Here is a 14969-nt window from a genome sequence, read left to right on the forward strand (position 1 = left end):
AGTTCCAGCAAAGGGAGAGAGCTGTGGAAGCAGGACCGGCTGTGGTGGTGGTTGCCGCCATTGCTCTGGGCCACCTCTCACAACTCACCCCGCCTCTGACCCCACCTATCTGGGCGGATCCCTGCAGGAGTAAACAGAACTGCTGAAACCTACGGGCTCTGAATCAGGAGCTGGAAGAGCTTTGGAACATCAAAGCTCTCCGCATACCCACCGGGACACTGCGCCCTGTGACCTAGACGAACTATTAACAGAGGAGAAGCCTGCCTCCCAGGAATCCCCCATTGTGTGAGAAGTTGGAATAGTGCAGAGAAAACATAGCACTACTGTGTGGGAGAAGGAAAATAAGTTGCAGCTGGAGAAATAATAAAACATTCTACCAACAAGTACTGGCAAACAAAAGAAAGACCGCTTATCAACCTGTTGCAGAAGCCACTCCTGTAGATGTCTAGGAAGAGAAATAGTAAACCAGTAATCGCCATGAATAACCAAGGCAACAAGATAACTCAGAAAGAAAGTGAAAAATCTCCAGAGAAGGCACTTAAAGATACAGAAATATGTGACTTAAATGACAGAGAATTCAAGATTGCAGTTCTGAAAAAACTCAACGAGATACAAGAAAACACAGATAGGCAGTTAAAGGAACTCAGAAACTCAATCAAAGAACAGCATGAGCATTTTACGAAAGAGATTGAAATCTTAAAAAAGAACCAAATAGAATTTCTGGAGATTAAGAACTCAATAGAAGAAATTAAGAATGAAATAACCAGCTTAGGTAGTAGAGTTGACCAGATGGAGGAAAGAGTCAGTGACATCGAAGATAGAAACCTGGAAATGACACAGAGAGAAGAAGAAAGAGACTTGAGACTTAAAAGAAATGAAAGAACTCTACAAGAACTTTCTGACTCCATCAGAAAGAGCAATATAAGAATAATGGGCATACCAGAAGGAGAAGAAAGAGAGAAGGGAACAGAGAATATATTCAAACAAATTGTCGATGAGAACTTCCCAAATTTGTGGACAGAACTGGACCCTCGAATCCAAGAAGCAAATAGAACACCTAGTTACCTCAATCCCAACAGACCTTCTCCAAGGCACATTGTATTGAAGCTGTCTAAAATCAACGACAAAGAAAGAATCCTCAAGGCAGCCGGGAAAAGAAGACGGTAACATACAAAGGAAAGCCCATTAGATTATCATCAGATTTTTTAGCAGAAACTCTACAAGCCAGGAGGGAGTGGAACCAAATATTCAAACTATTGAAAGAGAGAAATCATGAGCCAAGAATAATATATCCAGCAAAGATATCCTTTAGATATGAAGGAGGAATAAAGACCTTTCCAGACATACAGAAGCTGAGGGAATTTTCTAATACACGACCTGCACTACAAGAAATACTAAAGGAGGCTATTCGACCACCATCAACAGGGACAATTTGTGGCAACCAAAACTCAAAAAGGGGGAGAGTAAAGGCCTGAACCGGAATATGGGAATGGAGAGAGTAAGCGTGCTGAAGATAATGGAATACTCTAAATATCAAACTTTCTTTTACATAAACTTAAGGGTAACCACTCAAAAAAAATCCAGAACTGAAATATATACTGAAATAAGAGAAGAAACAGAGGGAAACATCATAGAATACCACCACACAGAAATAATAGACAACACCAAAAAGGCAAAGAAACAATGGAGACACAGCCTTACCAGAAAACTAAAGATAGAATGACAGGAAATCCTCACATATCAATAATCACCCTAAATGTAAATGGACTGAACTCACCAATAAAAAGGCACAGAGTAGCAGATTGGATCAAAAAACTAAACCCAACCATATGCTGTCTCCAAGAGACACATCTCAGCTACAAGGACAAGCACAGACTCAAAGTGAAAGGGTGGAAATTGACACTCCAAGCAAATGGTACCCAGAGAAAATCAGGTGTAGCCATAATGATATCAGATGAAACAGACTTCAAGGTGAAAAAGATAACAAGAGACCAAGATGGACATTTCATAATGGTGAAGGGGACTGTACAACAAGAAGACATAACAGTCATCAATATTTATGCCCCCAATCAGGGAGCACCGAAATACACCAAGCAACTACTAACAGAACTAAAGGGAGAAATTGACCAAAACACAATTATACTAGGGGACTTAAATACATCATTGACAGTTATGGATAGATCATCCAAACAGAAAATAAATAACGAAATAGTAGCCCTAAATGACACATTAGATGAAATGGACATAATTGACATTTATAGAGCACTTCATCCTAAAACATCAGACTATACATTCTTTTCTGGTGTACACGGAACATTCTCAAGGATAGACCATATATTGGGACATAAAATCAGTCTCAACAAATTTAAGAAGATTGAAATCATACCATGCATATTCTCTGATCACAAGGCTTTGAAATTGGATATCAACTGTAAAAAGAAAGCGGGAAAAAACACAAATACATGGAGATTAAACAACATACTTTTAAAGAAGGAATGGGTCAAAGAAGAAATTAGAGGAGAGATCAAAAGATACATAGAAACAAATGACAATGAAAATACATCCTACCAAAATTTCTGGGATGCAGCGAAAGCAGTTTTAAGAGGGAAATTTATCTCATTACAGGCCTATCTCAAGAAACAAGAAAACTCCCAAATAAATAACCTCATGTTACACCTTAAAGAACTAGAAAAAGAAGAACAAGTAAAACCCAAGGTCAGTAGAAGAAAGGAAATAATAAAAATTAAAGCAGAAATAAATGAAATAGAGAACAAAAAGACAATAGAAAAAATTAATGTGACAAAGAGCTGGTTCTTTGAAAAGATTAACAAAATTGACAAACCCTTGGCTAGACTTACTAAGATAAAAAGAGAGAAGACACTGATTAACAAAATCAGAAACGTAAAAGGGGAAGTTATCACGGACACCACAGAAATACAAAGGATCATCCAAGAATACTATGAAGGACTATATGCCACCAAATTCAACAACCTAGAAGAAATGGACAAGTTCTTAGAAACATATAGCCTTCCAAGGCTGAACCATGAAGAACTGGAAAATCTAAACAGACCGATCACCAGTAACGAAATTGAATCAGTCATCCAAAACCTTCCCAAAAGCAAAAGTCCGGGACCAGATGGCTTCACTAGTGAATTCTACCAAACCTTCAAAGAGGATCTAATACCAATTCTGCACAAACTCTTCCAAGAAATTGAAGAAGAGACAGTACTCCTAACTCATTTTATGAGGCCAACATTACTCTGATACCAAAACCTGGCAAGGACAGCACAAAAAAGAAAACTACAGACCAATATCTCTAATGAATACCGATGGAAAAATCCTAAATAAAATTCTAGCAAATCGAATACAACAATGCATTAAAAAGATTATTCATCACGACCAAGTGGGGTTCATCCGGGCACAAGGATGGTTCAACATCCAAGAATCCATCAATGTGATACATCACATAAACAAAATAAAGGACAAAAATCATATGATTATATCAATTGATGCAGAAAAAGCATTTGACAAGATACAACATCCATTTATGATTAAAACACTTAATAAAATGGGTATAGAAGGAAAATACCTTAACATAATAAAGGCCATATATGACAAGCCCTCTGCTAATCTCATAATTAATGGAGAAAAGCTGAAGCCCTTTGCTCTACGTTCAGGAACACGACAGGGATGTCCCCTATCACCTCTGCTTTTCAACATAGTGTTAAAGTCCTTGCCAGAGCAATCAGGCAAGAGAAAGAAATAAAAGGCATCCAAATTGGGAATGAAGAAGTTAAATTATCACTCTTTGCAGATGACATGATGCTATATATAGAAAACCCTAAAGACTCCACCAAAAAGCTATTAGAAACAATCAACGAATACAGTAAAGTTGCCGGCTACAAAATCAACGCACAAAAGTCCATTGCCTTCCTATATACTAACAATGAAATCTCAGAAAAAGAAATACAAAAAACAATTCCTTTTGCAATTGCAGCAAAAAGAATAAAATACCTAGGAATAAACTTAACCAAGGATGTGAAAGACCCATATGCTGAAAACTATAAGACATTTTTGAAAGAAATTGAAGAAGACACAAAGAAATGGAAAGATATTCCATGCTCATGGATTGGAAGAATCAACATAGTTAAAATGGCCATATTACCCAAAGCAATATACAGATTCAATGCAATCCCCATCAAAATCCCAATGGCATATTTTAAAGAAATAGAACAAAAAATCATCAGATTTGTTTGGAACCACAAAAGACCCTGAATAGCCAAAGCAATCTTAAGAAAAAGAACTATAATGGAGGTATCACACTTCCTGACTTTGGCCTGTACTACAGGGCCACAATAATCAAAACAGCATGGTATTGGCAGAAAAACAGACACATAGACCAATGGAATAGAATTGAGAACCCAGAAATAAAACCACATAAATATGGACAGATAATTTTGACAAAGAAGCTAAAACATACAATGGAGCAAAGACAGCCTCTTCAATAAATGGTGCTGGGAGAATTGGATAGCCACGCAAAAGAATGAAACTGGACTGCTATTTGTCACCATGTACCAAAGTCAATTCAAAATGGATCAAAGACTTAAGCATAAGACCTGACACAATAAACTGCATAGAAGAAAACATAGGTACTAAACTTATGGACCTTGGGTTCAAAGAGCATTTTATGAACTTGACTCCAAAGGCAATGGAAGTAAAAGCTAAAATAAACGAATGGGACTATATGAAACTTAAAAGCTTCTGCACAGCAAAAGAAACCATTGACAAAATAAAGAGGCCACCAACTGAATGGGAGAAGATTTGTGCTAACAGTGCCTCCGATAAGGGGCTAGTATCCAGAATATACAAGGAACTCATGCAACTCAACAACAAAAAAAACAAACAACCCAATTGAAAAATGGGCAGAGGACTTGAAGAGACATTTCTCCAAAGAGGACATACAAATGGCAAATAAACATATGAAAAAATGCTCAACATCACTAATCATCAGAGAAATGCAAATCAAAACCACAATGAGATATCACCTCACCCCAGTCAGAATGGCTATCATCAACAAGACAAATAGTAACAAATGTTGGAGAGGTTGTGGAGAAAAGGAACCCTCATACACTGTTGGTGGGAATGCAGACTGGTGCAGCCGTTATGGAAGGCAGTGTGGAGGTTCCTCAAAGAATTACGAATAGAATTGCCGATGACCCAGCAATCCCTCTCCTGGGTATCTACCCAAAAATCTGAAAACATTTAGAGATAAGACACGTGTGCTCCAATGTTCATTGCAGCTTTGTTTACGGTGGCCAAGACATGGAAACAACCAAAATGTCCTTCGATAGATGAATGGATAAAGAAGTTGTGGTACATATACACAATGGAATACTATTCGGCAGTGAGAAAAGATGATATAGGAACATTTGTGACAACATGGATGGATCTTGAGAGAGTAATGCTGAGCGAAACAAGTCAGACAGAAAAAGCAGAGAACCATGTGATTTCACTGATATGTGGTATATAAACCAAAAACAACAAAGAACAAGACAAACAAATGAGAAACAGAAACTCATAGACACGGACAATAGTTTAGTGGTTGCCAGAGGGTAAGGGGGGTGGGGGCGGTGGGGGGGGAGGTGAGGGTAAGGGGGATCGAATATATGGTGATGGAAGAACTGACTCTGGGTGATGAACATACAATGGGATTTATAGATGATGTAATACAGAATTGTACACCTGAAATCTATGTAATTTTACTAACAATTATCACCCCAATAAATTTAATTAAAAAAAAAAAAAAAAAAAAAGTATTTGGAAGTTCAGTTTTGTGATAATTAGCATGTCAATGTAAACACTTACTCCTTCAAACCTTTAGATAAAGCATATTCTTCTGCAGTGAATCCACTGTCATCTTGAGCAAAGACATCTGCACCTGCCTGAAGCAGCAGCCGGACTATATTTGAGGATTTAGCCTTTACAGCAAGCATGAGGGCTGTTCTGAAATAACAGACAGACAACTTCACCCTTAGGAACTGTAAGTTACCTAAACAGCAACATTGAGAGACTCTACCAAGTGCAATATATTGCTTATCTGTATAGAATTGACCATTTACATGCTTAAGTGTTCATCTTTGTAAATTATGTCCAAAGCTAAAATGAAGGCACATGAAAACAACAAAAACAAAAAGCCTCTTGCCCCACTTGGGTACTACCTAGAAGTTGCTAATTTAAAGTTCTTTAATAGACAAGTCACTCTGCTGAGGTCACTTATCTGAAGTAGGTGAAGATTTCAATGAAGAATTTCCCGTTTCTTCCTTAGTCTTATATACGTTACATCCAAAGTCAGCTAGAAGTCAGGTAAATTAAAGCTAGTTGGCAGGCTCAAAACAATAGTATTAATAATAATTCTAGCAATCATTGTCATCATTGAAGTTAATGGTGCGCATAAGCACGTGCTGGGCACCGAATTACACGCCAGGTCGTGACACACGACCATCCTCGAAGGAGATATGATTTTCCTCGTTTCCACATCGGGAAACATGTGTGGTGATGACAGTAATGTTCCCATGGTCACACACGTGACACGTAGGAAAGCTGAGCATTGAACCCAGTCCTGAGTGAACTGAAAGCCCATCTCTTTTTTTATCACCCATCCATGACTTGTTTCATTAAAGAAGAAGTTTATTCAGTTAATGTTGTCTTTCTCCCTTCTACTCATACCAATTAAAAATGATAAAACAAAAACACATCAAAATAGACTAGAAATGAAAAAGGATAAAAACGGAGGAATATCTGGTAGTAGCAATTCACAGTCACTTAGGGAAATCCCTATGACATCAGCATTCCTTGAAGAAAACAATTTCAAGCAGAGTCATCCAAACAACAAAATCAACTCCTATTTACCTTTAACGTGCATCTTTTAAGGAAAACTGAATACGCGGCAGAGGTTAAAAAAACTGTCAGAGAGACTAAATCCCATATTGTGTCATAAACTAAGTCAGACCCCATACTACACAAAACTAGTAAAATTACAGTGAAAACCCTTTAGCTAATATAATACCACGTGACCCCAAACTGCAATGACAAATGACATCAGTCGGTATCATAAAGGAATATGAATCCTGCAGGATACGGTTCTTCCAGTTCACCAGTCAGAATAATTGCTTTTCTACCTAACGGACGATGTGCTGATATTTTTCACTTTGTAATCATAGGTTAATCCTCTTCTTATTAATCTTTCTGACTTGAGTAACTGTTACCGCTCTAAAACAGTTCTAAGTTTAAAAACAAAAGAACAAACCACTGTACCTTTTCCACTTATCAACTGCATGTATGTTTGCATGTCTCTCGAGTAAAAACTCCACCATTTCCTGGCTCTTCCGATGCACAGCAAATAAAAGTGGTGTAAAATCAAACTGTAAAACAGAAAACATTTTACAGCTTAAAAACTACATAGTTCTACATCAAATTTGAAAACTCATAAAAGATCCTCTAAACTTGAACATACACTAGAGAAAGTAAATACAAAGTAGCCCTCTGTGCTGTCATCTGCTGCTCCTTCCCTTTAAAATATCCTCCTTCTTCCTCTCCAACGGATGAACTTCCACCTCATTCTCCAGAACTCCCCTCAAACACTGACAGCCCTGGTTCCAAAATCTTTGCTCCTATCACAGTCTCTACCGCACTGCACTGCAGTGATTTCATCGTTCCCATCTGAACCCGGAGCTTTTGGAGGGCAGGGGCTATTCTTCATCCCTGTGTCTCCAAGCTCGAAATCATAGACGTAAATGCTTTAAGTCGTTTTATTGAATTGAAAACCTAAATAATTGTTTCTGGGGCAGTGTTTGTTACATTGTATTCCAAAGAATATGTACTTTACCAGAAATTAACTACTGTGGCCCAGTAGGAAGATTCCAGAAAGAGCACCTGTGTTTGAGAAGTATTATAAAACTGTGCTTTATATGGCTATTACTAAAGAAGTGTTTCAGGTTGCTTATTCCCGATTTGACAATACTTTTCTGTGGCAAACATTAACGTTTGAAATATCATGGAATTTCAGGGATATAGTTTGGAGAGCTTTCCAACAGAGGTGAAGGTTTTCTGCAGCTTATGCAAACATGCTTGCTTCACTTCTATCCATGTTCTCAGGATCCCAGATGTCAACTTCAGGCTCTCCTGCTCCAAAAGGGTCACTAAAGAAATGGACTCTAAATTAAAAAGAGTTAGGCTTCAAATGACCTTTGATTGTTTATCGCTAAATGGTCCATGGGTTTTCTCCCATTATAAGATGATGGGTTTTTATCTGGGCTGTTGGTAAGCTCAATGTGAAATTTCATTCTCAGTTACAATGATAATCTTGGGACCCCAATGCCAATCTAATTTTTGAAAAAAATCTGTTTTTATTCTGGGTCTATTTTAATTGCTACTTAAAATTATTTTACGGCTCAGGCAAAATATAACTCCGAAATAAAATATCATGGCTTATCAGTTAACGTTTTAATACTGATCTTTTAGCATCATGAAAGCGACTAAATCACTTGCAGTTTTAAGGAACCCTGTTGAGGAGGAAGATAGAATGCTGACTGGAATATGCATGACACCTACAACTATAGCCATCACTGACCTCATAAGACTTAAAGCCATTTCCATGGGTATGATCATTTATAGGACGTATAATGAAAAAGGAAGTTTTTTTTCTTTTTCTTTTTCTTTTTTTAAAAGAAAAACAACTTAGGAATTCTAGCTTGAAAAACTTACTCTCATTCTAAGGAGATTAACATAGAACACATATAATAAATCAACATGGACTGTCTTGAAAATCTTGAAATGTTTATCAAAATACTCTGTACGAGAGGAATCGCACACTCCAGTGCTTCCGGAGACAAAGAAGGGGACCCAAGTAAGTGAAGAACCCAGGTGGGGACAGCAGCACTCTGGGGAACACATGTCTCATAGAAGAGGCGCAGCCTCTCCACAGGACACCCACTGTAGTCAGGGCTCAAGGGGACCAGGCTGGATTCGTTAAGAGAAGCTTGACATCGTTGTTTCTTCATCGGTCCCCAAACTCTCGATGTTGGTTCAACATAGGGGGGCAAACTAAACATATCGAGGAGCCACAACTAGTCTATGGCCCACTTGGGATTTGTTATCTGCCTTTTCCAAATGTTTGTGTATAATGTGAATATTTGTATGTAAAATCTTTCCGTTTTTTAGTATCATAAGCTTCATTAAAAATCTGGGCCCCAACATGCAACAAAACTGTCACTTAGACTCATTACACCCACTTCAAGAATTTTTCCCATTCTTATTCAAACCATAATCTATCTGTATTCATTTTTCAGATTGTTAATCCAATGGATAATTACATTAGAGGACTGCTGACACTAAATTATTGACACTTCCCATCTGTATTGCTACTAACTTCATGGGATTTCATGTTTAAACCTACCATCGTGATTATGCCACGGCTCTATGAATTTCCCAGACATACTGAGAGAGTTTATCACACACTTTCGATCACTGCAGCATCATTTACGGTGGCCAAGAAACGGAAACAACCACACTGTCCTTCAATAGATGGCTGGATAAAGAAGATGTGGTATGTATACACTATGGCATACTGCTGTGCCATAGAACAAATGAAATGCTGCCATTTGGGACAACACGCATGGATCATGACATTATTATGCTGTGCAACACAAATCGGACAGAAAAAGTCGAGGACCATACGACTTCACTCATATGAGGGATAGGAAACTGAAAGCAACAGATGAACAAGACAAAGAAACAAAAACTCATAGACACAGACAACAGTTGAGTGCTTACCAGAACGTAAGGGGGGACGGTGGATAGTAGAGGAGGGTAAGGGGGGTCAAATATACTGTGAAGGCAGGAGAACTGACTCTGGGTGGTGAGCACATAATATGACATATAGATGACGCATTATAGAAATGTTCATTGCAGCTTTGTTTACGGTGGCCAAGACATGCAAACAACCAAAATGTCCTTCGATAGATGAATGGATGAAGAAGTTGTGGTATATATACACAATGGAATACTATTCGGCAGTAAGAAAAGATGATATAGGAACATCTGTGACAACATGGATGGATCTTGAGAGTGTAATGCTGAGCGAAATAAGTCAGACAGAAAAAGCAGAGAACCATGTGATTTCACTGATATGTGGTATATAAACCAAAAAGAACAAGACAAACAAATGAGAAACAGAATCTCATAGACACAGACAATGGTTTGGTGGTTGCCAGAGTATAAGGGGGGTGGGGGTGGGGGGTGGGAGATGAGGGTAAGGGGGATCAAATATATGGTGATGGAAGGAGAACTGACTCTGGGTGATGAACACACAATGGGATTTATAGATGATGTAATACAGAATTGTACACCTGAAATCTATGTAATTTTACTAACAATTGTCACCCCAATAAATTTAATAAAAATAAAAAAAAAAAAAAAAGAAATGTACACTTGAAACCTATTTAAATACAATAACCACTGTCATCCCAATAAATTTAACTAAAAAACAAAGAAAAGAAAACTGGAGATTTACAGAACAACAGGCAAAAAAGTAGGCTCACAATTTCCTATTACTGCAGGAAACCCTGCTTGCAGTAAGCATTTGTTGATCTAACAAGTGGAGCACAAACAAACATGCAAAATTCTTAAAGGGCCCGATTCTGTGCATTAGGAGACCACCCATCAGCAAATTTCTGAAGATTCTCTGAGCGCCAGTGAATGACTGATGGCTGAAAGGAAAAAGGTGTTCTTTTTTAAGCCAGTAGATACCGCCAATGATATTTCCTTCCACTTCTCGAGCCCAGAGGTACAGACAGTTCAAAAGTCAGGCGAAGAGTGTTGGGAAGGAGAGAGCTGGAGGGTAATCACCTCCCAAACTCCACCTCTTCTAGAGATATTTAAGTATCTGAGATCTGCGAATTGATATATTGCACTAGTAGTTCTTCACCAAGAGTTGTATCCGAATCTCAGGGAAATATTTCTAAATAACACATGTCCAGGCCTTATTAGCTTTACTCAGTCAAAACCTTCAGGGAAGAGCCTAGCTTGTGAATGATTGTAAATGTTTTTAAAGTTCCTAGGGTGACTTTGATTTGCCAGCACAATTCTAGCCGAGAACTAGTCCAGTAGACGATCACTTCAGTCTCTTCTCTCGCCTATGTCACCAATTTCCTCTGACATTGAGGATTAGGCCAAATAAAAGTGGAAGAGACATGTCACTTATGAAAAGCACACTTAATTTCCTGGGTAGGAGAGGAAACGGGATTAATAACTCAAAATGCAACTTGATTTCGTTAAAGCTAAACTCCTTTCTTCTCATGGGACAGTCTAGATTTCACAGCAGAGTTTAGACTCTTACCTAGGTGGCTCTTTCTGCCAGAACAGGATGATATGTCACTTAATTATCTGTCCTTCCCTCGTTTCCCACTTAATTGCCACCTGTTCACTGTAATTTGGAGGATTCGGAGCCTTCCTAGAAGTGGTCTCGGGGGAGTTTAAAACTCACTGACTCTCTCTCCCAAGCTAAGGATTATTATCCCCCAAAACTGCAGAGGACCTTGACTAAGCATATAAACTGAAGGAAAACAAAAATAAAAAAACACTTTTTATTAATTAAATTTATTGGGGTGACATTGGTTAGTAGTTGGTTGCAAGTGTCATTTCTATAATACATCATCTGTATATTGCATTGTGTGTTCACCACCAGAGTCAGTTCTCCTTCCATCACCATATATTTGACCCTTTTTCCTCATCTATCACCCCTCCCCTCTCTACCCTCTGGAAAATATCGAACTGTTGTCTGTGTCCATGAGTTTTTGAAAAATCTCTTCTTGTTATTTCCTCTCAATAGTTCAATTTCCAAATTCCCCTGCGTATTTCTCACAGTTATTTCCTTTCCCTTTCCTTTTTCCCTCTCAGGCTTTGGCCAATGGGAGCTAAATAGCTTTATATAAATCACTTGTTTATAAATAGCAACTTGTCAACAGCAGGAAGATTTCAATGATATTGTAAAATGCTTTTGTTCGTTTGAGTTTTAAGGAGAAGCCGATTTCAAAGGCAAATTGTGCTTTCCTGCATTGTTTTGCATTAATTGGAAAACAACTCGGACGTGAAAAAACACTTAAAAAAGGAAGTGTTGCCTCTAACAAGTTGTGTTTTCACAAGTAATTTGTCACAAGTGCATAAAGGAGAGCTGTGCCCTCTACTGCTACTTTAGAGGTATGATCATGTAAAGTAAAATTTTAGAAAATTGAGTTCCAACTGTTTGCATTCAGGGGACGCTTGAGCTTCCAAAGATGTAAAATTGACCCTTCCTGTGTCAACCAAGGGCATTCCTGCTGGGGTTGCATTGGCGAGCGGTGATGTACGTCCAGGAACAAAAAGGGGTGAATGCAACCCCATCACCTGCTCCCTCTGTACGACAACCCGCCCAGCGTCTCCACGAGGCTGAGCAGGAGCCCCACTCCGAGGTGGAGACCCCAAGGGGGGCCATGGCTGGCAGAGTGGCTAGGAGCACAGGTGGATGCCCCGGCTGGATGTCCAAACGTGACTGGCCCTCCTGCCCCAATCTTCAGAACCCCCGAGGCCTGGGCTGCTCAGGGCCTGTGTCCTGCTGCTTCCCCTCCCCACCTGCATATCGCCAGCTCCCCGGCCGGGACCCAAGTTCCACCCTTCCTCCCACCCACCCCCAGGAGCACCCATCTCCTAGGCCCTGCCCTGTAGCAGCCACCCCCACATACTTCCAGCCCACCAGGTCTTCAGTCCTCGGTGGGCTCTGAGCCTTGCACCCACTCCCACGCAGTAACAGGACTGTTACAGGCCAGAGCTGGGCCCTTTCTGTGGCCAACCCATTTCCCCTTCCTGACTTGGCTTTGACTTGTTTCTGTGGCGACAGGGCCTGATGTACAGCATGCAGTATATATCGACTAGAAATAAAATGCTTGTGGCTGAAACACATGTATTATAAATAGTGTATAAATACATACATCTGTGGATCTATACCTCATTGGTTGCTTCCATATCTGCCTGGTGTTGCAGGAGCTGTTCAGCTATCGCGGTGTTGTGCCCCATGGCCGCATAGTGGAGAGCCGTGTTGCTACGGAAGTCCTTCATATGTGGGTCCGCTCCGTGTTTTAGTAGGATTGTTGCACACTTCTCTTCCTGGCTCTCCACGGCCTGTCAGGATTACGTCATTAAATAAACGGTAAATTATGGGAATTCAAAGTAAGCATTCCACAAGTTTCCACAATTAGGTATAGTTAATTGAGAGAAATTCATTTTTATTCTAAATAATTAAACCAAATCCATCTCCTGTTGACAGAGCTGGCTACCACATACCTTCATGAGAGCTGTCTTGTTTCTGTTGTCACCGACATTCATCTGGCATTTCTTCTCTGCTAGAAGAGTCACCACTTCCAGACGGCCAAAGGCGCAGGCCAAATGGAGAGCAGTCCTATGAGGGTGAGAGGACATTTAGGACATTACAGGGCACCGTCTCAAACATGCAGTTCTGCATGCAATTGTAAACATGACACACTACTCCAATGCCTTCAGAACCAACACAGAGTTTTCTTCTGCACAAAGGACAACATTCACGAGCTCTTGTTACTCGCCACACTAATGAAAGAGCAGCCTAAGCGACTACAGAGAGCATGCCCTGGGGAATCAGCTCAACTCGGGTTTGATCCTAACTTAACTCTACCACTTAATAGCTGTCCCTTAGCCTTTGTGTGCCTCCATTTCCTCATCAACAAATGGGGATAAAAATAGTACTTAACATCACAGGGCACTGTTGTTGGCTTAAATGGGAATCTATGCAAAGTGTTTACTTAGGTTCCTAGCACAAAACACACACTCAATAACTGTTTGGTAATATTATCCGAATTATTACCATCACTACTACTTTACAAGACAACATTTCAATTAAGTAAAATGATATCATTCTACCTACTTTGCAGCTGTGTTTTAAGGATTAAGAAAGAACACTGCATTGCAGTGGTTCTAAGATGCTTCTTTTCTCATATTTTAACACCTCTGACACTGGAAGGCAATGCATAATTCAGAATGCCTTGAAAGTATAGTTGGCAGCATTTAAATAATTTCTTACTGGTACTTACAAGAACGGGCATCCTACCACCCGTGGTGCCTGACGTGAAGTGAAATAATGGAAACACACCAGACCTTCCGCAGTTCTCCTCGTAAGTTGGCATCTAAATAAATGTTCGTTCTTAAGAGCATCACGGGGAAAGAGGACTAAAATCACAAAGTAATTCTTGTTTTGATTTTCAAGAAACTTGACGCCAAAGGAGACTCAGGAGTCAAGTGACTAGGGATGGCTCATTTCATTGACTGTGGAGATTCAAAGATTATATGAAAATCGGATGATTTCCAATGATCAATATTCATATTTAATACTATTGCACACTAGCTGAACAGCAAATTTGGTCACTGTTCACAACGTCCTAACTGTAGAAATCCTTTTGTTTGAAATGGGGGAGGAAAAGCTTCAATTGAGATTAGGTACAAATACTTCCATTTACAATTTTTCATTTCACTCCTACTGGGCAACATAAAGTTTTTAAGGATGAAAAGGGCCTGAGAGATAGATTCTGAGAGTCCTGGGTAGACTGTGTCTGCTCCGTAACAGTTATTCAGTGTATATTTGATGAATAAATGGATTGAAAGAATGGATAACTATAGCTGGAGATTTCAACATTTGTAAACAACATTTTTATAGTAAAGCAGTACTTCTGCAATAGTAATAATCACTTATATGTGCTTTTTTGATCTCCACAAAGACAGAACCAAAATGATTAATCAAAAATCATTTAATATTATAGGTAATGAAGCACTATGTAATAAAAAAAAAACTAAGTGTGTACAGAAATATAGATACATGAACTTCTACAGGCACAGATAAAAAGACTGCCTTT

At 39.2% G+C, this 14969-nt stretch overlaps 2 protein-coding genes across 2 annotated transcripts in view; one reads left to right on the forward strand and one right to left on the reverse strand.

Moving 5' to 3' along the window:
• OPTN (optineurin) overlaps positions 1–14969 on the forward strand; it is a 114931-nt gene that overhangs the window by 43047 nt on the left and 56915 nt on the right.
• The window catches only part of LOC141568527 (uncharacterized), a 29275-nt gene continuing 20167 nt past the window's right edge, over positions 5862–14969 (reverse strand). The window contains exons 4-7 of the mRNA XM_074318719.1: positions 13375–13489; positions 13039–13212; positions 7315–7421; positions 5862–6003 (exon numbers count right to left, since the gene is read on the reverse strand). Of these exons, the coding sequence (XP_074174820.1) occupies positions 5862–6003; positions 7315–7421; positions 13039–13212; positions 13375–13489 (538 nt within the window). The remainder of the gene's footprint in view (positions 6004–7314; positions 7422–13038; positions 13213–13374; positions 13490–14969) is intronic.

This window comes from Rhinolophus sinicus, linkage group LG02 (assembly GCF_036562045.2).
Source record: "Rhinolophus sinicus isolate RSC01 linkage group LG02, ASM3656204v1, whole genome shotgun sequence".
NCBI classification, from domain to species: Eukaryota; Metazoa; Chordata; class Mammalia; order Chiroptera; family Rhinolophidae; genus Rhinolophus; species Rhinolophus sinicus.